A 25,069-nucleotide genomic window follows, 5' to 3' on the forward strand; every position below is an offset into this window, starting at 1 on the left:
AATACAATACTCCAAGTTCATTACATGAGCTTGTGAACTTCTGTATTTATGGAAGCCACACTGTTGATCATTTAACAAATTCTTTGACTCTAAAACAAAAAGAAACCTATTGTTTACCATTCGTTCCATGACCTTACATAGACAAGAAGTCAACACAATAGGACGAAATGAAGTGGGATTCATAAGATGACCAGCCTCTTTGGGTGTCGGTATGAGGTACACAAAGTGCCATGAGTTTGGGAACGTTCGAGACGCCCAAACCTCATTGTACAATGTAACATCTTAATCAGGTTTTCGTGATTAAGATGCTGGATCATATCATACGTGACGATGTCTGGTCCAGGGCTGGTGTCTTTACAAGATTTAAGGGCAAACATAAACTATCGGTTGTATGGGGAGTCTACATCTTCTGTGGCAAAGTCTAATATCTGTAGCTCAGTCGTGTGTTTATGATGTTGGAAACGCGGATCATAATTGGCTGAGCTACTTACATGAGAAAAACTCCTGGCGAGAATGTTAGCAACGTCCATGGAATCGTCATAGATGATATTATTAACCTGCAGGGTAGAACAGGGATGTATGGGCCTTTATTATTAATATTTTAATAGTGGACCAGACTTTACTGAGTGGAGTAGTTCGATTCACCGTGGACACAAACGTCTGCCAGGAGTCACGTTTGGCCCTTCTTATTATTCTCCTTGCCTCAGCCTGTGCCTGTTTGTATGCAATAAAATTTTTGTCAGTAGGCTGACTGTTGAAAATCCTGTATCTCCTATTGCATTTCCTTAATGCTTGTCGGCAATCTGGCGTCCACCAATGTGCTCTGTGCTTCGTATGAACTGTAGAAGTCTTGGGAATAGCGGCCTCAGCCACGTGTAAGATGGAATTGGTTACATTTTCGACCTTAATGTGTATGGTCTCCCCAGATATATCTAAATTGGCGATCCTTGAGAAGGATCCCCAATCTGCTTTCTTATAGTTAAATTTTGGGGGTGGAAGTTCCGAAACGATGTTGCATGTATAGGAAAGACAGATGGATAAATGATCACTTCCCAAGGGTTGTCATAAGGGTCCCACGAGAAATTTTGATGTATACCAGGGGAGGCCAGAGATAAGTCAGTGGCTGAAAAGTTACCAGTACGATCATCTACACGAGTCACTCTACCATCGTTCAGAAGACAGGCTGGACTGTAGTATTAGGTCGGCTACTTGATCCCCACAGCCATCGATCCTCAAGCTACCCCATTGATAGTGATGGGCATTAAAGTCGCCCAGCACTAACTTATTTCCGGGCAGATGTTCATATAGTGAATTTAAAGCATCACTATCAATGGGGCCATGTGGTGAACTGTACAGAGAGCAAATAGACAGATAGGTGTTATTAATTTTTACTCTGCATGCGACCGCTTCCAGAGTAGAAATTAGAATCACTTCCGTTTTGGGGTGTGATTTGTGTGTGTATGTGGCCACTCCATGACCTTCATATCTTCTATACAAGTGGTAGTGTTTGAACTGTGGAGCATCAGGGTGATCCACCAAGCCCGTCTCCTGTAAACAAATAATGCCTGACCTGTGTTTTGAAAGCAATATTGCTATATTATGTAGCTTATTCCCAAGGGTCCTACAATTCCATCGTAATATAGTGAATGCGACGGTTTGAGATTTGTGAGGGTGGCCAGTGTGCTTAGTTTTTTTATGCCCCCGTGGCCAGTTGCGTGGCTACCGGGGGACCTATCCCGGTGCTTGCTGATGGAAACCTCCAAGTTTTTGTCAACAATGAGGCTTCCAGATTCCAGTGAGGAAGAGCTACCCTTTCCCTCGCTGGACCAGGAGCGGGAAAACATGAGGGCGTGACTGTTTTGTCAGGGTGGTCATATTACACTTACTTATCTAATTTTGGTTTAGGCTTGACTGATTGAGAGGCAGCAGCAGCCTGGGAGTAAGAAGCAGCAGTGGGGATGTCAGTCTGAGAGTTGGTTGGGACAGGAGGCTGAGATGGAGAGGTAGAGTGAGTGGCAAGAGAAACCGGTTCAGGATTAGTCTGTGCTGCAGCAGAGCACATCACGGGACAGGACATCACCGCCAAAGCATAGGACCTATTCGGCATAGGAGTTGCATGCAACTCCTTCACCTTTTTCCTTGCTTCGTAGTAGGAGATACCCTCAGTCACCTTCACTGCACAGACCTCTTTCTCCTTCCACCTGGGACAATCCCAAGAGGAAGTGGAGTGAGCACCCTCACAGTGAAAGGAACAGATAGTCTCTGATGTGCAGTGCTCAGTATCGTGATCCTGTGCTGCACATTTGCCACACCCTGACTGTGAAGCCCGACAAGTCTTATCATTGTGCCCATATAATTGACACTTTAAATAATGGAGTGGGTTGGGGATATATGGCCTTACAATAACCCCTTAACCTCGGGGCGTCACTTCCGTGATGCTTGGGAGCAAGGGATCATACCGTGGGGCGTCGCTTTTGTGATTCTGTGTTATTTTGAATTCACCCGGGCTTCCAAGTGGGGGCTTGTATCATCTATCAGTACTGCCAATGTCCAACACTAGTCAGCATTCCTAATCTCATCTGTACTCCCATCCATTGTTGACAATTTAGCCATTTCTCCCCGTTCTTGACTCCCCTCCCTACCCCCCCTCCATTACCCTATCCTCTCGCCTGCCCGGCCGTGCTACGCTAAGTAAATCTTCCCTGGAATTTTTCACTTATTTCATCCATTGAAATAAGCCCTATGTCCTATTCTTATACCAAATAATATATACAAGAAAGAAATAAGGTAAGTGAGAGTGCCATACACCTGGAATTGGCTAATTATCTCCTGACAACACCTCACGTGCACTCGTTCGCTAATTTTCGCTGTTTTTTTTCCCTTGAAATATGCCGTATAATCTATTTTCGTAATAAATATACATGTAAGGAGGGAAGGGAGAAGCCTAAGTGATATTTACATTCACCTGGAACTACCTAATTTATAATGTATTGTCTAGATTTCCTGCCAATCATTTCAGTGCTAGACATAGCTGTTTCAAGAGCTAACATTGGTAGCTCTGAATATCCCCTCAGTAGACCTCTACCCCGGCCCTCCATTATCAGTTTACTCTCTTCTTCCGAAGTGAGGGTACGTATGTTTCTTCTTGCTGACTTCAAGGACTTTTTCACCCCCATGCAAAGGGCCCTGTGACCTTTACCCCCTACTAAACCTCGTGTGGAAAGAGGTAAAGGGCTGACAATTGATAAAAGAGTGACTACGATCTTTCTGTTGAGTAAAACAGTGCAAGTGCAATTGTAAATAATGTGTAAATAATGTGTAAACAGCAAGTGAAAGTAATGAATGTAAATATACGTGAACAATGGAAAATAGTTTTATAAGTTACTTCAAGTGACAGTGCATAACACAGTGTAAATAAAATAGAAATGTAAATAACGTAAATAAAATAGAGAACGTAAATAGAAATGTAAATGAGTAGTATTATAAGAATACGAGTATATACCCTAGGAGTAATGAAAGTGAAAGTTTCACTCTAGCATGTCTGAATGCTATGAGTTATGAGAGTGAAGATGAAAGTGACATTCACTCTCAATGCTAGTATACAGGACGAGAAAGTGAATGCTATGTATTTTACTGAAAGAAATTGAATCCATACAGTGACAATAAACTAATACTACTGAAGGAAACTTATGGATAAAGACTGTAGGTATATATAAGTGTTATATAGTAATAGAAATATAAAGTGTGGGGTTTTATGAATAATAAATGACAGAGTACCAAGAGCGAACTAGTGCCAGTGCGACGATCAGACGCGCTCGTTATTTCCATTGCTTTCACAGTGTTTTTTTTTTTTAGTATGGATCCCAGACTACTTGAAAATTGTAGAATAGTGTTTATAGTGTTTGTATCTGGCTGTGGTAATCATATTACGGGTTGTTGGGAAGTGTAAAATGGAGACTTTGTTACCCTACTTCAGAGGTCTCCACAAGTCCTACGGTAACTACGAAGGCTCAACAATCATTCCAGGAGAAAGCTGAAAGTATGTGCCATAAGCATATTTAATTTTATTGTTCTAGGACTGATAACTGATTTTTGGCAAATATTTTTTGAGAGTCTGTTGGAGCCCAAATAACCCCGCGGGACACGCAAGTCGTTGGTAAACAAGCCCGCGGTGTAGGGGTTAACAATTTCGTAGCCAACTTTGACATGTGCCGGGAGTGAAACTTTGCCGAAAGTCAAAACAGTAGTGGCCGTCTTCGTCCTCATGCCTTTGGAATATCTAGTAATGAACTGAGTATTGATTACGTCCTGCTGAGCAAGTTCCCGTATGATCTCGTCCTCTTCCATAACCATGAGTTCCCTGCAGGTGATGACACCTTTGCAGGAATTCTTGGCATTCGGGATCCTCGGCTCAACATCACATTCATGGACCTTACGCAGTTTCATCAAGTCTTTTACCTTGGAGGAGTTGACGGTTTTTACCAGGAGGCCTTCATTTGCAAGTGTATTGACCTGTTCCATCTCCCCAGCACTGTAATCAATCACTTTCTTGATGAGGAAAGGATTGAGACTGTTCAAGGGCATGGAACCGAGAGCACAGAGCGTTACAAACTGTGCATTATGTACAGGGATGTCAAGAGTGGTACGAGTCTAGAACTGTTTTGTCTGGGGGCTATCAGTCCATGGTTCAGGTGAGGGTCGGTCAGGACCACCTCCCCCCCCTGAGGGGGGGGAGGCGGAAAGGGCATCTGCCATACAGACCAATTTCACCTCGTGGGGGAAGTGGAAAGAAGGAGAAAAGCGAGCAAGGGACAAACAACCAGGGACCAAACACCTAAGTCTGAGATTACCCTCTCAAACCACTCCAGGGAGGCCTGACCGTGTGTATTCACATCCCAGAGCGATCAGCTGGGGGGACCCTCCGTGGGCGAGTAGGCAAAGGCAAGCTCAGTAAATAGAAACAGACACCTACTGTTCCAAATTAACAGGGAGGGGAGGTAAATGAGTACTTGCTACCCTATCACATACCAGAAGGGTGGAAAAAAAAGAACTAATACCAGTGAGGCAGCTCTACGAAACTAGAGAAGAGAACATATGCACATAATCTACTCTCTTCACGACCATGCATAAAAGTCCCCCCTAATAGGGAGAATACCTCCACTAACAGAACACCATGAACTCCAGATATGTACTGCATTTCTACATTACACACCAGCACTCATCACCTGCTAACTTTCAGTCAAGGTACGTAAACTATACTCATTTTTTTTTTTTTTTTTTTGAGACGAAGATGCACTTGACAAGCTAGTGATGATTGGCTGAATGCTTCATGTCCGAATAACATCGTTGTATTATAGATAATTACTAGGTTTTGATTCACATTACCAGTAATTATTTGAAATACAACGATGTTATTCGAACATATTGCATTCAGCCAATCATCATTAACCTGTCAAGTGCACCTTTGCCTCGAAAAAAAAAAAAGGAATAAGTATAATGTAGGGGACATCAGTAAATGAAAGAGAACCAGAGGTGTCGGGAGCTATTCCATAAACGTCAACTGTCCACCCTAATTTTAAAAAACTTACCAAGAGCATGCGGTGGCTCAATCGGTAGAAGGGCGGCCTGCAGCTCTTACAGATCCCAGTTTAAATCCTAGCTGGGGCAGGGAACAGTTTATGGATGTCATTTTCATTTAAAGTAGGCTTTACTGATCTACCAGAAGACCTGCCGACATGTAAAAACACTCCCGCTAATACCAATACACCAAGCCTGTATGAGACAGCCCTAGCATGTATTCAATATGGATGGTGGGTGTTAACGCTTAAGTGGTGACATGTGTAGATGTAGGAAGACTACTGGGCCTTGGGAATACACCCTGGGGACAGGCCCTGAAGCCTTTGCCCAGAGTCGGACACATAAAAAAATATGTACAAAAAGGGAAACACCTCACCCAACATAACACCATGGACTGAAAATGCCCAGTACCTTTCTATATTGCTTACTTGCACTCATCAGCTGGGCACTGTCAGTAGAGCATGGTTTAATATAGGGGACACCAAATATTAAAAAGAGAACCATTAGAAGCAGGAAATATTTCAACTACATCAACAGTCAACCCTAGTTAAATAATGCATCATATATTAATATACACTTAATAAAAACTGCAACTAAACATTAAATTAGCCACAGCACTTTGATCAAGCCGGTCTCCCTCAAGAAGCCATCAGTTTATTAGTCATAACAATATCCAAATCACCAGGATGGTGGAAACGGTGAAGGGGACGTCTACTGCACTGCAGTAATTTATAAGTGAAGAACATTCATGAATTAATCACCGACAGCGCAGGATGATGACCGACAGATAACACCGAACCACAGACGTGACAGTGCGGTAGAAATCATGTCTCAATATATGGCAACATATGGGTGAAATGAGAACATTCATCCTCAGCCTTGCCAATACTCTTTCTTCCAGGCGACTGGGTCGGTTGACAGAATCCCAGTCGGACAGGTATGACTTGCAAGTTGGCTTATTATGTTTGGTCCACTTGTCACGGAAGATTTACTGATACCTTTCCGAGGGAAAGAGTTGACTAAAGATCATAAGGCATGTCCCATGACTCCTCGAGCTCTACAGCCGACTGTGCAAGTAAGTCTGCCTGCTCATTGCTGTAAATACGGCAATAACTGGCCACCCAGATCAGCATTAAGGACATGTTCCACGAATGCAATTTATTAATGACAGCCCCGGATCTCATGAGAATGAGTAGTCCAGGAAGCAGTGGCCTGAAGGGCTGACTTGGAGTCAGAAAATATGACAAATGATTCATGTCTAGATTTAAGAGCATAGTCTATGACTCAGTTGACAGCAAAGAGTTTCAACATAAATACAGATGTATGCTTCAGGAACCGAAACCTGAGGCCACATTTAGTCGACCACATGCTAGCACCCACACATTCACTCAACTTGGATCTATATGTGTTCGACTGGTGGGACCCCAAATTACGTACGATGTGCTATGAAACAAGTGGTGGACCTCCACCTTCTGTGTCTTGGTCTTTGGGTATGGGAGCCATGTAAAATCAACAGTAAAGTTGGGTGGCTCCCAAGGCACTATATTTTTATGCACCATCACAGTCACTGAGCTCCACATCAAGCTCCTAAGTCAGTAAGTGGAGGTGAACAGTAAGTGGTCAACGAATCCCCCACATAAGATGGTGGTATTAACATAGGGGAGCACAGGCCACATTGCCAAAATCACCTCTTTTGATTGTCCTTACCCCATAAAACAGCAGCAGGTGGTCCCAGCGTATTCGGAGGGGAGGTACATTCGCCTCCATATCCATAATCACTGCTTTGTACACCTCAAGGCTCCAAAACACATTTGCAATCATTTATTCTGTAACACATCCAACTTCTTGAACGTGGCTTTGGGTGGCCACCCATACACAACTGAGCCATAGTCCAGCTTAGATCTAATAAGAGACTTGTACACCATTAATAAAGATTTTCTGTAGTACTCTCGAGGTACTTGAGGACATTCAATGATTTATCACAGTGACCAAGTAAATTGCTTGGATGAAACTTAAAAGTTTAACTGACGATCAGAATGGAGACCCAATATCTTCACAGAATTTTGAAAAGGTACCACCTGATTACTGAAAGTAAAATGCAAATCAGGGACGTTATGAGTGTTGAAAACTATAGCACACACTTAGGGATGGAAAACTCAAATCTCCACTGCAAGGCCCACTGGTGGACGGAATCAAAGGCTATTTGAATTCGCCAGCAGAAAACTGTGCATTACAGGAAGAGAGTCGCATTGCACAATCGTCAGCATAGAGTGAGTATTTAACCCGTGGCGTCCCGGGGACGTACTTCCACGTCCTCACGTTTTGTCACAGCTAATCCCCGGGACGTACTTCAACGTCCTGCAATGGCAAGGTTCATAATTTCCACAATTTTCAATTTTCGCGAGTCATTTTTGGTACGTATACACGTGACACCTTCCTCAACAAGATGCCAGGCAGAGACAATGCCTTACCCAGCATGACCTCCTCCCCCCCCTGCATGCCATTGTCTCAGCAATTCACCTGTTATCAGTGACCTGGCCAGTGTAGCCATGTCATGCCACGGTACGAAATTCAGGGCCAGAGTGATTCCCCAATCAATGACAATGTGGAGGACAAACTTTACATAGCATTAGAGGAAGAAACAGTTAGAAATGATGATCAGGTAATGTGGCAAAAAAAGGTCAGGTATTAGTGAGTGAAACAATGCTTATAATGCCTATATTACTGCTTGAAAACCAATATACTCTTGTACTACATATAAATTCGTAACAGTAAATAAATAAATACTGTTTATGAGTGGTGTGAAATAGTTATCCTCCCATAGAACTCGTTTTCTTTGGTGCCAGCCTGATAGAAAACCCAGTAAGGTAAGGAGGCTCTCCTACCTGTAATGAGTATTTTAAACCTCAGGTGAGCGATTTCTCTATGAATTTTCGATGTTTCTCACCAAAAGCGAAAGTTTTAGCAAAAAAAAAAGGGTCGAAAAATGGTCGGGATTGGGGGGTACCAGTGGTCAAAAAGTGGTCGGGACGGGGCAGGTTAAGATTCCTCGGGATGGGAGCTAATGACAGAATATCAATATCGTAATCCTAAACAATTTTTTTTTCTTAATGTGTCCAACTCTGAGCATAGGCTTCACAGCCTGCTCTCCTGGCCCAGTAATCCTCCTACGTACCATATGCCTCTACATGTCCCCACTAAGCACAGTTCCCTGAGATACCCTGTTTCCAATGTTACGTTATGGGACAAAATGACAAAGAAAGCTGTGTCCCTTAAAAAATCAGGATAAAAATAGGCAAATTACCTCTTAAACCACAAGCATACATCTTTATCATTATACTTTGTCACCATGTCATGCCATAGGCTTTGTGTATGTCCAACAACACCCCAGTGAGTAATTCTTTATTGGCAAATGCCTCTGAAATACAATTATATATGATCTAGTGAACTTTTGTATTTATGGAAGCCACATTGTCGAACATTTAACAAATTCTTTGACTTTGAAACACAAAGCAGCGTTTTAGTTACCATACGTTCCACGACCTTACACAGAAAAAACTCAGCACAGTAGGACGAAATGAAGTGGGATTCATAAGACTACCAGCAGAGTGGCTATCAGTATGACGTGCGCAACATGCCTTGAGTTTGGGAACGTTCAGGATGCCCAAAGCTAAATGTATATTGCTAACAACTTAAATAACTTGCCCTGATTAAGATGCTGGGTCATACCGTGCGTGATTGTATCTGGCCCAGGACTGGTATCTTTACAGGATTAAAGGGCAAGGAGAAGTTCATCTATCGTAAACTCTTGATTGTACGTGAAATCCACATTTTCTGTGGCAAAATTTAATGTTTGTAGCTCCGCCATTCACTCATGTTCTTGAAAGCACTGGTCATAATTGGTTGTGCTACTTACTTGAGAAAAACTCTTGATGTTGATGTTAGCTACGTCCCCCGAGATCATAAAAAATGTTGTTCACCTGCAGAGTGGTCACAGGGGTATAACGTCTTTTATTATTTATTTTTTTTAACAGTGGACTAGACTTTACTTAATGGAGTAAAGCCATTTACCGTGGACACAAAAGACCACCAGGAGTCTTGTTTAGCCCTTTCTAACTGTTCTCCCTGCCTCTGCCCTCGCTTGTTTGTATGCAATAAAGTGGGTTGTCAAAAAAAAACGATATCTTCTATTGTGTTTCCTTAACGCTTGTTGGCAGTCTGGTGTCTACCAATGAGCTTTATGCCTGGCATGAACTGCAGAAGTCTTGGAAATAGAAACCTCAGCTGCATGTAAAATGGAACTGGTTAAATTTAGGACTTTTACATCAATGGTCTCCCCAGACATATTTAAAATGTCAGTCCTTGAGAATGATCCCCAATCTATTTTCTCATAGTTAAATTTTGGAGGTGGAGGGTCAAAATAATGTCGCATGTATAAGAAAGACAGATGGGAAACTAATCTCTTCCCAAGGGGTCATCACAAGAATCGCACGAGAAATCTTGAAGTATATTCTGGGAGGCTGGAAGTAATTTTATATTGCTGAAGAGTCCCCAGTACCATCATCTGCACGAGTATTCTACTACCGTTCTAAAGAAAGAGGTTACGTTCGTTTTTAAAGGCTCCAACATGCTTGCATGTGTCGGCCTTGGTCACCTAATGGCGGCTCTCCATGCTGCACGATCCATTGCAGCCTCCCTGTTCAGTCCCTTAACCCTAAGGTCACACTTAATGACCTCGTCCCATGTCTTTCTCGGTCTACCCCTCATAACCCCACCCCCAATATTAACACTTCTCACCTTCCTCACCCAACTATCATCCCCCATCCTCTCCACATGTCCAAACCACCTCAATCTACCTCTCCTCATCACAACACCAATACACTCCAGTCCCATCCTACCTCTCAACTCTTCCATTGTAAACCCAGCCCCTCCAGGCCTTGGACGCAGGGACACACTGCACATCCACCTAATCATTGTCATTTCTGTATGTCTGAGCCGGCGAATGTCTTCCTCCTTCACTGCCCAGGTCTCACTGCCATACAGCATTACACTCCTAACACACGCTGCATACAAAGACCCCTTAGCACGTAGGGAGAGCCCCCTCAATGTCAGGAGAGGCAAGAGCTCCCTGAACTTCTTCCAACCACTTCTCACCCTAGCCACAGAGGTAGCTCCAGCCCCACCTCCAGCACACAACATGTCTCCTAAATAACAAAACTCTTCCACACACTCAAGAGATTCACCAGCAAGTTCAATTCTTTCACGTCTGACGATCTCCACCTGCTCACACCTGCAAGCCGTACACATAAAATCAGCATTATCTCGCAGTCTACCTCTGATACCACTACATCTCTTATGCACCCATTTATCACACACACCGCACAAGATGGAATTACTTCCCACGCCCTTGTGGCAAACTGCACATGGCCACTCTCCCTCGTCTTTGACAGTACCGCCACCAACCCTAGATATCATCACTTTTGTTTTATCTGCATTTACCCTTAAACCCTTTTTGCCCCATACCATCTCTCCACTTCCTAAACCTTTCCTCCGCCTCCCTTTCATTCTCTGCAATCAACACCAAATCATCAGCATACAACAACTCCCACGGGAGTCCGTTTCTAAAGTCACGTGAAAGGGCTTCAAGTACCATGATAAACAACATGGGACTCAAGACTGACCCCTGATGCACACCAACATTCATGGAAAACTCATCACTCAAATCTCCATTCACTCTCACCTGGGTGTGAGCACCCACATACATGGCCATAACCACCCTAACCAGCCACTCCTCCAAGCCAAGCATTCTCATTGCCCACTTCACCACCTCTCTAGGGACTCTGTCAAAGGCCTTTTCCAAATCAACAAAAACAAAATAAAGATCCCTTCTCCTACCAATATATTTTTCCTGAAGCTGTCGAACAATGAATATGGCATCAGTGGTCCCCCCTACCTGGCATAAACCCAAACTGCATCTCATCAATATTCACTCTTTCTCTAATCATACCTTCTAAAACTCTCTCCATTACCTTCATTATCTGATCTAAAAGCTTTATACCTCTATAATTCCCTCTTTCCAGGGCATCACCCTTCCCTTTATACACATTTACAATTACACTCTTCAGCCAATCATCTGGGACAACACACTCATAAATAATCCTATTTATCAGGTCAGTGACTAAACTCACCCCTATATCGCCTGAGGCCTTCAACATTTCGGCAGTCAACCCAGACACACCTGCTGCCTTCCCCACCCTCATCCTGCCTATTGCCTCACTCACAGTAGCAGTATCAATCAAAGGCCAAGGGCCAGACACTGGATCTGCTGGCTCCAAACCTTCCCTGTCCCAGTCAAACTCCTCATTCAACAACCGGTTATAATGCTCTCTCCATGCATCTTTAATATCCTCACTGTTCACCACTACCCTTCCTTCATCATTCTTCACACACTGCTCACCTATGATATCCCGATTATCCCTCTTCACCTGACCTGCCACCCTAAATATATTTTTCCTTTCCCCATGATTTAGGTTATCAAGTAATTGTCTCTGTGACTCAGACTTTGCCCTGTATACCTCTCTCCTAGCCCTACGCTTGGCAGCCAAATATTCCTCTTTGCTACCACCCTTCTTCCATTCCCGGAAAAGCCTTCTTTTCTCCTTAATTGCAGCTTCTACACCCTCATCCCACCACCAAGTTACTTTATGTCTTGGTGGTCCTCTTGTCCAGCCGCATGTTACATCAGTAACTCTCAAGAAATTGTTCTTGAGGGCTCTGTACTGTTCATTAACGCCTCTGTCTACAGCTCCCTGTTCAGCCACCACTCTCCTCAACTCGCCATAGAAGGCATCCCTTACTACTTGGTTTTTCAGCTTCCATATTTTCCTCCTAGGTACATAAGTCCTCTTTTTCATCATTTGTTCTTTAAGCACCATATCACAAATCAATAGTTTGTGCTGCTGCACACACTCCTCACTTCCTATAACTTTAACATCCCTCACTAACCTCCTATCGGCCCTCCTAACCAGAAAATAATCTATCTGAGGTTGGACTGTAGTATTAAGTCAGTTACTTGTTCCCCATGACCATCGATTTTCAAGCAACTGCAGTGATGCTGATGGGCACTGAATTTGCCCAGAACTAACTTATTTCCAGGAAGGTGGTCAAAAAGTGAATTAAAGCACCATTATCAATGGGGCCATGTGGTGGATATTAGAGAGAGCAGATATACAGATACTTGTTATTAAAGTTTATTCTGCACGTGGCAGCTTCCAGAGTAAAATTTACAACCACTTCCATTTGTGGATGTGATTTGCATGTGTACATGGTAAGTCTGTGACCATCATATCTTTTATACGAGTGGTAGTGATTGAACTGTGGAGGATCAGAGTGATCCACCAACCGCCTCTCCTGTAAACAAATAACATCTGGCCTGTGTATAGATAGGAAGATTGCTATATTGTGTAATTTATTCCCTAGAGTCCTACTTTTCCTATGTAACACAGTGAATGCGATGGTTTAAGTGTGCTATGGCCAGTGTGCTTTGTTTTTTTATGCCACTTGCCAGCAGATGAGCGACTAGCGGGAGATCTATCCCCTTGCTTGCTGATGGAAACCTGTCTTATTATCAGTTACACCACTCCCAGACTCCACTGAAGATGAGCTAACCCTTCTCTTCCCCACTGGAGTAGAAGCAGGGATAACATGATGATGTGACGGTTTGGTTAGGGTGGTCAGCTTAATTTTATTAGGCATTACTGACTGACAACTAGCTGCAGCCTGAGAGTATGAAATAGCAGTAGGGCTATCAGTTAGAGTGCTGGAGCATACAGGAGACTGAGACAGAGAGGTAGAGTGAGTGGCATGAGGAAGAGGGTCAGGGTCAGTCTGTGTCTCGACAAAGCACATCACAGGACGGGAAATCACCGCCGAAATGTAGGACAAATTCTGCATGTGAGTTGCATGCAACACCTCCACCTTATTCCTACCCACATAGTAGGAGATGCCTTCAGTTGCCTTGACCGTGCAGGCCTCATTCTCCTCCTTCCACTCGAGGAAGTGGGGTGAGCACCATTTCTGTGAAAGCAACATACAGTCTCAGTTCTGCAATGTTTGGTATCATGACTGTCTGCTGCACACTTGCCATACAGTGATTGAGAAGCCCGACTAGTCATATTATGTCTGTATAACTGACATCTTAAAAATCAAAGAGGGTTACGGATATAAGGCTTGACGGTAACAATGTTAATACCCAACTTTGATGCAGGTTGAGAGAAAAACTTTTCCAAATGTTAAGATATTGGTGGCTGTCTTCGCCATTTTGCCTTTCGAGAATCTGGTTATGAAGCAGGCATATATTATCTCCTGCTGAGCAAGTTCATGTATGATATCTTCCTCTTCCATAACCCAGAGGTCCCAGTAGGTGACGACACCTTTGCAGAAAAATATGGAATTCGGGATCCTCGGTTTGACATCATAACATTGAAACTTATGCAGTTTAACCTGCCGAGTGCCGGCTATTTTTAGCCCTCTGGGTCACTCCAGTGACGGCAATTTTTTGACTTTTTTTTTTTTTTTGCTAAAATGATAGATTTTGATGTGGAAACAACAAATTTTGCCATTAAATTGCTCACTGAGGCTCGGAAATGAGTTTTATTGAGTCTTGCATACTCGTGTACAGGAACAACCGCTCTCTCACGCTCACCACGTACGTGAGAGAAAGCTGTTTTCTATGTATGGCATACTCAGGTATTTATGCTGGGAAGGTATAGCAATGTTCAGTACACTTTTCTGATCACTTATTACTTCAGCATCTATCACAATTCGCGAGTCTTTCTTACTGTGAATGTATCATCTTACACTTATTTGAAGATAGGTACAACCTGACTTCATTACATACAGTCCTGGCACGTACAAGAAGGCATTTACAACTTGACTTCACTATATAATCCTTACATTAACAAGAAAATTTTTACAACTTACACCTACATGAGAATATTTACAAAATGCCTTCACTATGTACAGCACTGGGTGAGGCACACAGGCAGAGTGAGGCAAAGCTATGTACAGCACTGGGTGAGGCACACAGGCAGAGTGAGGCAGAGCTATGTACAGCACTGGGTGAGGCACACAGGCAGAGTGAGACAGAGTGAACTTGAGGGGGGGAGAGAGTGAGTGTATGGCCTTGACAGCCTGGGGGATGGTAGAGGAACAGTTACCTTAAATGCCTGCCAATTTTTACCCGCGAATCTTGAAAAATGTGGTCACAGTGAAATCTTTTATTTTAGACTGTTTCAAAACGGCACTGGCACTGGCCGCGGCATTATTTCAGACCATTTTAAAACGGCACTGGCACACGGCGGGTTAAGCAAATCGTTAGTTTTGGATAATTTGACATTTTTTTTTAAGGTCTCCATTAGCAAGTGTTTTACTAGTTCCACTTTCAAAGCACAGCCATCAATTACCTTCTTCATTATAAAAAGACTGAGACTGCTCAAGAGAGTTTAAACAAGAGTATGAAGGGTGACAAATAAGGCATTATTTACAGGTATGCCAAGCGGGGATAGAATCTGGGGCCGTTAAGTCTGAGGGTGGGCAGTTCGTGAGGCAGTCTCCGCTCCTGAAGTAGGGGAGAAGGGAAGGGAGGGGGCAAGGGTGTCCGCCATAGTAACCACTTCCTCTGTGAGGAGGAAGTGGAAAGAAAGACAAAATATGCAAGGAACAACAATCCCGGAGTAAAGCATCTACGTCTGAGACATCTGAGATTGCCATCTCAAACCACTCTAGGGAGGCTGTACCTGTATCTATTCACACCCTAGAGTGGTACAATGGGGGGAACACTCCAGAGGTCAGTAAGTGAAGGCAATCTCAGTATAGAGGTACAGACATTTACTGTACAAAACTATATGAGCGGGGAGGAAATTGAGAAATTAGCTAAGTCGCTACAAGAAGAATTAAAAAAAAAAAAACTAATGCCGGTGGGGCAGCCCTGCAAGCTAGAGGGGAGTTCAGCATACACGTCCGCTCTCTCCACGACCATCTGAATATATATATATATATATATATATATGCTTTGAGTGATTGGTTTCCCGTGACAGTGGGGCTGCGACAGGGATGTGTGATGTCGCCTTGGTTGTTTAATAATTACATGGATGGTGTTGTAAGGGAGGTGAATGCAAGAGTTTTAGGTGGAGGTCTGAGTCTGGTGAATGTTGATGGTGGAGAGTGGAATCTGAAGCAGCTGCTGTTTGCAGATGATACTGCACTGGTGACTGATTCAGAGGAGAGATTGAGACAGTTGGTAGAGGAGTTTGGAAGGGTGTGTGAAAGGAGAAAATTGAAAGTAAATGAGAATAAGAGAAAAGTGATGAAGTGTACGAGGTTGATAGATGGTAGGGGGATGAATATAGTTTTGAATGGTGAGTTGCTTGAGGAGGTAGAGTGTTTCAAATATCTAGCGTCACATGTTGCTGTGGATGGAAGAATAGATGCAGAAGTGAAGTTTAGAATAAATGAAGTAGGAAAGGTGCTGGGAGGAATGAAAAAAGTGTTTAAATGTCGTTCGCTTAGAATGGATGTAAAGAGAAGGCTGTATGAGGGTGTTGTGGTACCGACTGCATTATATGGGGCTGAAACATGGAATATGGGTGTAGCAGAGAGGAAAAGTTTGCATGTAATGGAGATGAGGTGTCTCAGGAGTATGTGTGGAGTGACGCGTATGGATCGAGTGCAAAATGATGAAGTGCAAAGGAGAACTGGAGTTGTTCGGGAGATGGCTGGTAGAGTTGAGCAGAGGGTGTTGCGATTGCTTGGGTATATGGAGAGAATGGGTAATGAGCGATTGGTGAAAAAAATAACTAGATCTGATGTGAGAGGTGTAAGGCTGAGAGGAAGACCACGAATAGGATGGATGGACAGTGTGAAGAGAGCGCTGGATGCGAGAGGGATATCTGTTGAGCAAGGAAGAGTGGCTGTGTGTGACAAATAAATGGAGAGAAATTGTGAATGAATAAGTGATGACGCAGCCCTAAGGGGATATTCTCCCGCATTTGGTCTGATCAGATCGTCAGGTCAGGTGTGGGTAAGGGGATGGGTCTGTTATGATGTGGCAGGGGTAAACCAGTTCTGCTGTCGGGCCCTGCTGCAGATGTCACTGATTGCATTGCACAGTTGACCCTTGTGCGGTGTGGTGCGGTGAGGATCTGTCCGTTCTCCCCTTTGGGGCTAAGATGCGAATGAATGTGTTTGAATGGATGAGTAAACGGGGAGTGTGTCGTCCTGTCTCGGCTACCTCCCTTTCCTTGGGGGAAGCAGCCTAGGTATATATATATATATATATATATATATATATATCTCGTACATATATAATATATATATATATATATATATATATATATATATATATATATATATATATATATATATATATATATATATATATATTCTTAAATTTATTATATACTGTATATTTCTATCCTCTTTCAAGTCCATTCAGGTCAATCCAATATCGATGTACATTAGCGAGTGTTAATTCTGATTATAATAGCTGAACACAGATGCCACCAGGAGCACATTTAAAAATTCACACTTACACAGTACCAAATATATACTAATATTTTTGACATCAGTCTACGGTAGAGTCTAGCCTGAAAGAAAATATTAAATTATGGTAATAGATTTTTCCCTGGCAAACAAATGTTGTGTCTCCTGACACAGTGGGGAAATTATGGATAAGGCGTCCAGTTACGCTGAAGAAAAAAAAAGTGTAATAAATAAGGATAAAATAGGAGTGTGTAGCCTTTTCCTATTCATAGATGAGCACTATTAAACAATATATAACGCTGCTATGTAAGCAGTTGGATCTAATAAGGTAACACAATACTTACAATACATGAACACAAACCACAAAGCCAGCCAGGAGACAGGACGTGTGTGCTGGGCAATCCCCAGGTCCTCTCCTACCCCCTTACTGTTTTTTAACCAGCCCATACCCTACTGACCGGGCTAATGTATGGCCCGGCCTGCACTATAGGTGCAGGGAATCTTTGAATGAACGAACGAACAATACATGGCCACGATAAAATTTAGCAATATGATAGTTAAAAGCTGGTATTTACCATTACTAATTGTAGAAACTATAGGAAATTAAGTTATATATATATATACTGTATATATATATATATATATATATATATATATATATATATATATATATATATATATATAGATAGATAGATAGATAGATATAAATGAAGTTAATAATGAGTATATAAGTATTATATTAAATGGTTTAAAAGAGTTAATAGTAAACTTAGCACCCTTAAAAATATGTAATCACTACATAATTGAAGTCCTTTCTTGAAGAACATTATCAGAGAAATATTGTCCAGTTTAACTGCACCTGTGGCAGTGATAACATAACTAAGTAATGTTCACACTGTTAATTAGATGTTCCCACGTTTTCAGACAGATTAAAACTGCACAGTATGGGTTCTTCCCTATAATATGGGATCTTTCCTTCATCATTATGTCACTTAATTTCCATTTATCATGTCATTTAGTTTCCATTTATCATCATATCATTTAATATCCTACATCTGACGCAATTTTCCTTCTTGTCAGTAGCAGAATACAAGTTTTTTTCATTTCAACTACTCACATCAAATGGCACTAGGTATGACTAGTTTCAACATACTTTGCTGGTGGTACCATTCCTGTGGCCACTGTTATTTCGTGTAGTCTCTTGGCCATTCGTCTGACACAGCACTGAACTGCACAAATGATAATAAGAAAAGAGAAACAACCATAGAGGGAGAAACAAAATCCGGATCCCAAATTCTGGCTAAATGGGCTTAACACATCAATATAAGATCCCTGGCACTAATAAAAGTAGTCACGAAAGCCAGATAGTTGGTTGAATCGAGGTAGGTTGGTGCCACTCTACCTCTGAAATCTTCAAGATTACTGGGAGAGCAGCGCAGCTGTGAGCTTGTGAACCAATTTTGGATAATTTTTTTCTGCCTAAATGGGATTAATCCACCAGTATAAGATCAGTGGCACTAATAAAAGTAATCGCCAAAGCCAGAAAGTTGGCTGAATTGAGTCAGGTTGGTGCCAGTCTACCTCTGAAATCTTGAGGTTACTGAGGGAGCAGAGCATCTGTGAGCTTGTGAACCGATTTTGGAATTTTTTGTGGGTAAATGGGCTTAATGCATCATGCACTAATATAAGTAATCATCAAAGCCAGAAAGTAGGTTTAATTGAGTTATGTTGTTGCCACTCAACCTCTGAAATCTTCAAGATTACAGACAGAGCAGAGCAGCTGTGAGCCTGGTAAGACTCACTCGCCTCCCGTGATCCTAAATCAGCGTTGTAGCTGCAGCGGAATAAACGTCTGAAGTTAGCGAGATATGATATTGCCTTCCATTTTACTTCGGTTGCCTGAAATGACTTCTGCAGGATGTAGTTCTACATCACTGGTGTTTTTGAAGGGGACGTAGATCTGTCGATTTCGTGGTACGGGTTAATGCTCTTCGGCAATCTGGCATCCACCAGTGAGCTCTTTGCTTTGCATGGGCTGTAGAAGTCTTGTTAGTAATCCCTTTAATATCCGGATGCCCAATAACTGGACTCCCCAGTGTCCGGACATTTTGGGCCTGAGCCTTTGGAACCCAAAAATGGCCAAAGAACATAAAAAGGCAAAAAAAAAAAAAAAAAAAAATCTGACTTTTTTTCAACTGTACTTTGAGCTTGGCGCACGGTGCCGAACAGCTGTGTTTACACACGGGCACTTGCTTCCTCCCCTCCCCAGTTACCGCCTAACCACCATCGTGACTAGGCGCTTATTGAAATGGATGCCACACATGCTCATTTTTGTGAATAAGCAGTGATTAAACTGCAATACCTCGCCACTAGACCACATGGGAGTTTACAGTGTTGTGCAGTATTAAGAAATTAGAGTTCAGAGTGCAAAGGATTAAGTACAGAGTGCAAACTGGCGGTTGCAACTGGCGTGGTGCAAGTAAGAACAGAATATGCAGTGTTAAACAGTTATAATTCACAGTGCAAAGGATTAAGTGCAGCACAACTCTGGATTACTATCTGTGCTTCAAGAGCATTTTCACCACTGCCAGAGCCTTAAAGGAGGTGGGTTAATCTTCGTAACGGCCATGGACGTGTAAGTACCCTGTACACTGCTAAATATTTTCCATACTCACATCTAATTCCTCATTCTCTGGTTCCTTTTCATGCTTTCTGTTCCTTATTTGTGTGAATAGGGTCTTAAATAGGTGCTATGCATGTCCAGTAGGGAGTTATGTAGGTGGTTTTCTGAGTTAGGCTGGGTTAGGGTTCATAAGTACCAGTCGAGAAGGTAAGGTCTCAGTATCCGGACAAACCCACTTTCTGGACATGCCTTTGGCTCTATTACATCGGATATTGGAGGGGTTACTGTAGCAGCCTAAGCAGTGTGTAATGTAGAATAGGTTAAACTGCCAACTTTTACTTCTGTGATCTCCCCAGACATTTCTAAATCGGCAGTCCTTGCGAAGGATTCCCAATCTGCTTTCTTATAGTTATTAAATTTTACTCTGCTCGCCACAGCTTCGAGAGTATGTTGTAGAAGAACTTCCATTTGTGGATATGATTTGTGTTTGTATATGGCAACCCTGTGACCATCATATCTTCTATATGAGTGGTAGCGTTTAAACTGTGAAGGTTCAGGGTGATCCACCAGGCACATCTCCTGTAAACAAAGAACGTCTGGCCTGTGTATAGAGAGAAATATTTCTATATTAAGTAATTTATTCCAAGGAGCCCTACAATTCGACTGTAACACAGTGAATGAAATGGTTTAAGATTTACAAGGGGGGGGGGAGGGCATTGTGCTTAGTTTTCTTGTTCCACCTGCCAACTGCCGAGCAAATGCTGGCAGACCTATCCTAGTAGTTTCTGGTGGAAACCTCCTTATTTGTGTCAATTATAAGGCTCCCAGACTCCCGTGAAGAAGAGCTAACTCTTCTCTCCCTTGCTGGAGCAGGAGCAGGAAGAGCATGAGGATGTGTCTTCTTACCAAGGGTGGTCAGATTAATTGACTTCAGTTGTCCAACTTCAGTTTAGGCCACAATGACTGAGAAGTAGCAGCAGCCTGAGAGAAAGAAGTTGCTACAGCAGTGTCAGTAAGAGAAATGGAGTGTACAGGAGGCTGAAATGAAGACGCATTGTGCGTGGCATGTTACATGGGCAGGGTCCTTCTGTTTCAACAGAGCACATCACATGATGAGACATCACCACTGAAGCATAGGAGGTATTTAGTGAGGGGGTTGTATGCAATGCCTTCAATTTCTTCCTAGCTTCGTAGTATAAGATGCCCTCAGTTGCCCTCACCGTGCAGACCTCTTTCTCCTCCTTCCACTTGGGACAATCCCTAGAGGAAGTGGAGTGAGCACCATTGCAGTGAAAGCAGCATACTGTTTCGGATGTGCAATGTTCAGCATCGTGGCCCTGAGCTGCACACTTGCCACACACTGATTGGGCAGCCCGACAAGACTTGTCACAATGTCCCTACACATGACATTTCAAACAGGGAAGAGTGTTAGGGATATATGGCCTTACATTCATGATTTCGTAAGCAACTTTGATGTGATCAAGATGAGAACCTTTACTGAAAGTCAAGATAATGGTTGCAGTCTTCGTCCTCGTGCTGTCTGCGAATTGGGTGATAAATCTGGCATCTGTGGCATTTTGCTGAGCAAATTCATGTACGATGTCGTCCTCACTCATCACCATGAGATCCTTGTAAATGATAACACCCTTGCAGGAATCATGGAAATGGGGATCTTCGGTTCGATATCATAGCAATGAAACTTGCGCAGCTTTAACAAGTCCTTTACCTGAGAGGAATTGACAGTCTTAACAAGGAGGATACATTAGCAAGTTTTTTTTAACCCTATCCACTTCATCAGCACAACAATGAATCATGTTCTTAATAATGAAAGGTTTGAGTCTCAATTAAAACTGTGAAGCTCCCCTTATTTATTGCCTTGCCTGGATGGAGTCCGACAAGGTATTGCTTTTGGTTGAGTTTGATTGTTTGTTTGTTTCTTTGTTTCTTAGCAACATTATGGAAAAACAGCTGAATGAAATTACATGAAACTTCCATAATATGTGGACTCTGGTCCCCAAAGAAAGTGATTAAATTTTGGTTGGTAACTGAGTGATCTTGAAAGGTCAGAATCAGGGCCAAGCGTTCTCAGAGGGCTATAACTTGAAAACTGTTGAAGATAGAGATATTTGCTATTAGCAACATACAGGAGCCCAATATTTGGGCTTTCATTTGGCACCAAGACCTTTGACCTTGAATGACCCTAAGTGGTCAAACTCAAGGTAACCGATATTCAGGGGGCTATAACTCGGAAGTGATTGAAAGTAGAGATATTTACTATTATCAACATATTGTATATCCCATATGGGTGTTTAATTGGTACCTTGACGTTTGACTGTAAGTGACCTTGAAAGGTTAAACTTAAGGTCATCCATAATCAGGGGGTAATAACTCGAAACTCGCTGAAAACAGATATTTGCTCTTACACAGATATAGGAGGTCTCATATGAGTTTTCGTTTGGTAGCATTACCTTTGGCTTTGAGTGCTCTTGAAAGGTCAGATGCAAGATCATGGATTTTCTGAGGATTTCTTGAAGACCTTTGTGCCATTACCTTAGACTTTAAGTGTGCACTGATGCTAAATGGCAGAAACGAGTCAGTATTTAATAGCAATAAAAGAACTGCTGTCAGGTGAGGTTTGTTGTGCCTGGCACCTCTTGCTGGGTGATCTGATTCACTCACCTGTTGACGAATTGCTGAGTGAAGTGGCTTCGATACATAATAACCTAACTGATGTACACAAATTCTCGAATATTCTAGTTTTAAGATGCCTCTTTGTTTTACCTGTATATTTAGGCTGATAGCTATCACATGTACACTGATAAATTACTGAAGAGGCAAGTTCCCTTGGAATTCTGTTACTCTATATAACATATATATATATATATATATATATATATATATATATATATATATATATATATATATATATATATATATATGTTATATATATATATATATATATATATATATATATATATATATATATATATATATATATATATATATATATATATGCGTTATTAATATTTCTTTGGTACAAATTATTTCATTGTAAGAGTTTAGGCGATATAAAATTGAATGAACAAATTTCTGTCAATTTCTCTGTTACCGGGATGCGGGACTCCTATATGTATCCTCCAGGGATATCAGATGCATCCTGGATGAACTTCGAATGGACCCAGAACAGATCATGTCAGAAAGTCTTTCTTTCTTTCTCTCTCTCTCTCTCTCTCTCTCTCTCTCTCTCTCTCTCTCTCTCTCTCTCTCAGAAATTCTTGAAATTTAAAGTAGCCTACTTACTCTGGTTATGTGCTAGAAATCTGGAGATTACCCACTTTTTAATGAGAAATATTAAAAATCTGTCAATAGGCAAAAGTCTGGAGAAATCCAGATTTTTCTGGGAATGTGACAAAACTGCATGATGCCGCAAGCAGTCATAGCTAGCTTGGCACAGGTGCTTGGTTTCCAACGCTATCCTAGAACACCTGTTTAGCTCATACTTTTAACTTTTTTCAATAAACTTTATAAAGATACATCATTAATATTCAAAGAATATTCGTATAGTGACATGTGAATGGAAATGCAAATGCAAATATCGAAAGAATATGCGAATATTTGCGAATGCGAATGCGGAGGCAAATATTCAGATAATCTATAGCATATATATATATATATATATATATATATATATATATATATATATATATATATATATATATATATATATATATATATATATATATATATATATATATCACACACTCTTATGCCAAATAATTTTTCAGCCATTCACTTAGATGCCCACTTACCCTTACACACGGTTTATTACTACGTAAAAGCTCTAAACACCACTCAGCAGTTTACCGTCTATGCCATACATAAGCAATACCTTTGACAATCTTTCGCTTTTTACATCGTTGTATGCTTTTTCAGATTCATAAATACCATAAAGACCTTGTAGTATTTCTCATAAGAATTCTTCACCAGTTCCCTGGAAACATTTGATCCAGCAGGGAATGATGAGGTGTATGCATAGATGATCAAAATAATGTAGCTGGGAAAGTAGAATGAAGTGTTTGAGCTATGTAGGACGGCATGGGTGATTGAACCTGTACCAGCTGAGTGGAATAACTATGTGATTTTACTCTTAAATAAGGTTAAAGGTGGGCTAATTGAGTGAAAAAAAAAATGTTGAGGTATAAAATTCGTAAGTGTTGTAGGAAAGGTATATGAAAGAATTATAATAAAAAAAGAACGGAATTTCCTGGGTGATGAACATGATGCTTTACGAGTGGTTAAGGATGTGTAGATAATATATTTGCAATGAGCCATTTTACCAAGAAATTATTAAAATCAGCTACCCCTTCCTCTAAGCCACCCTTCCTCGCCCCACCAGCCGACCTATACGCGTACGTGGTGGTGATTCTGCTGCCCATCAATTCAGCACTTAACCCCTTCCTGTACACCTTCACCACCACCAAGTTCCGATCTCAGTTACGCCGTTTTCTGAGAGGCAAGGGTGTATGCATATGGTCTCCCAGAACAGACTCAGGTAGGTATACACTTACAGCTGTATAATGAAAACTAAATTTTTCAGGATGCAGGCAGGTCTCGTACATTACGATGATTCTTGAAGCACTAACATACATATCACGTTTTTGCCTTCTTTATATCTTTGCTTACTGTACTCTGTAATCAAGGATGCTTGTAAATCAAATCATGCAATAAGAAGTGTGCCGTTAAATGTGGTTCAAAAAGTATCTGTTTGCCTTCTGCTTGTTGAAATGATCTGGTAATTATAGTTATTTTAAACGTTTACTCGTTTATCAGAATCTGCCTATTACTGTTTGGTCCTGAATGCCTTGTTCCCCACCCCTTTACCCTTCTCTTGTACTCCCCTCCTTTTCTTTCTCCTGTGTCACTCCCCCTCTTCCTTCTGCTCCCATTTCTTTGTCTCATCCCTCTTCCTCCTCCTACCTCTTTGTCACTCCAGTCTTCCTCTTCCTCTCACCCACATCGTCTCACCCTACAGACTCAGAAGTTACAAGAACATCATTTTTCCGGAGCGCCACATCTCGACTCACCAACGGGCGAGACTTCCTGCCCCACTACAATGGTGCAAACCACACCACCGTTGACGAGAGCACCGTGGCAGAGGTGTCCAGGGTGTCCATCGCCAAGGACGACCTCACAAGAGCAGAAACAAAGCTCTAGGATGCCGATTGAAACATAATGAACCAACTGAAGCATTGCCTGAACCACTCAAACCTCCTTTGAACCAGTCGAAACATGACCAGAACAGAAACCAAGTGGAGTGGATACCAATGG

General features: G+C 41.9%; 1 protein-coding gene across 1 annotated transcript in view; it reads left to right on the forward strand.

The window, feature by feature from the left end:
* LOC145418266 (uncharacterized) overlaps positions 1 to 24,955 on the forward strand; it is a 481,506-nt gene extending 456,551 nt beyond the window's left edge. The window contains exons 21-22 of the mRNA XM_080286710.1: positions 24,138 to 24,293; positions 24,774 to 24,955. Coding sequence (XP_080142836.1) covers positions 24,138 to 24,293; positions 24,774 to 24,955 — 338 coding nt within the window. The remainder of the gene's footprint in view (positions 1 to 24,137; positions 24,294 to 24,773) is intronic.
* The last annotated feature ends 114 nt before the right edge of the window (positions 24,956 to 25,069 follow it).

Source organism: Coenobita brevimanus, chromosome 113 (genome assembly GCF_032717465.1).
Source record: "Coenobita brevimanus isolate Jiangsu-jjx chromosome 113, ASM3271746v2, whole genome shotgun sequence".
NCBI lineage: Eukaryota > Metazoa > Arthropoda > Malacostraca > Decapoda > Coenobitidae > Coenobita > Coenobita brevimanus.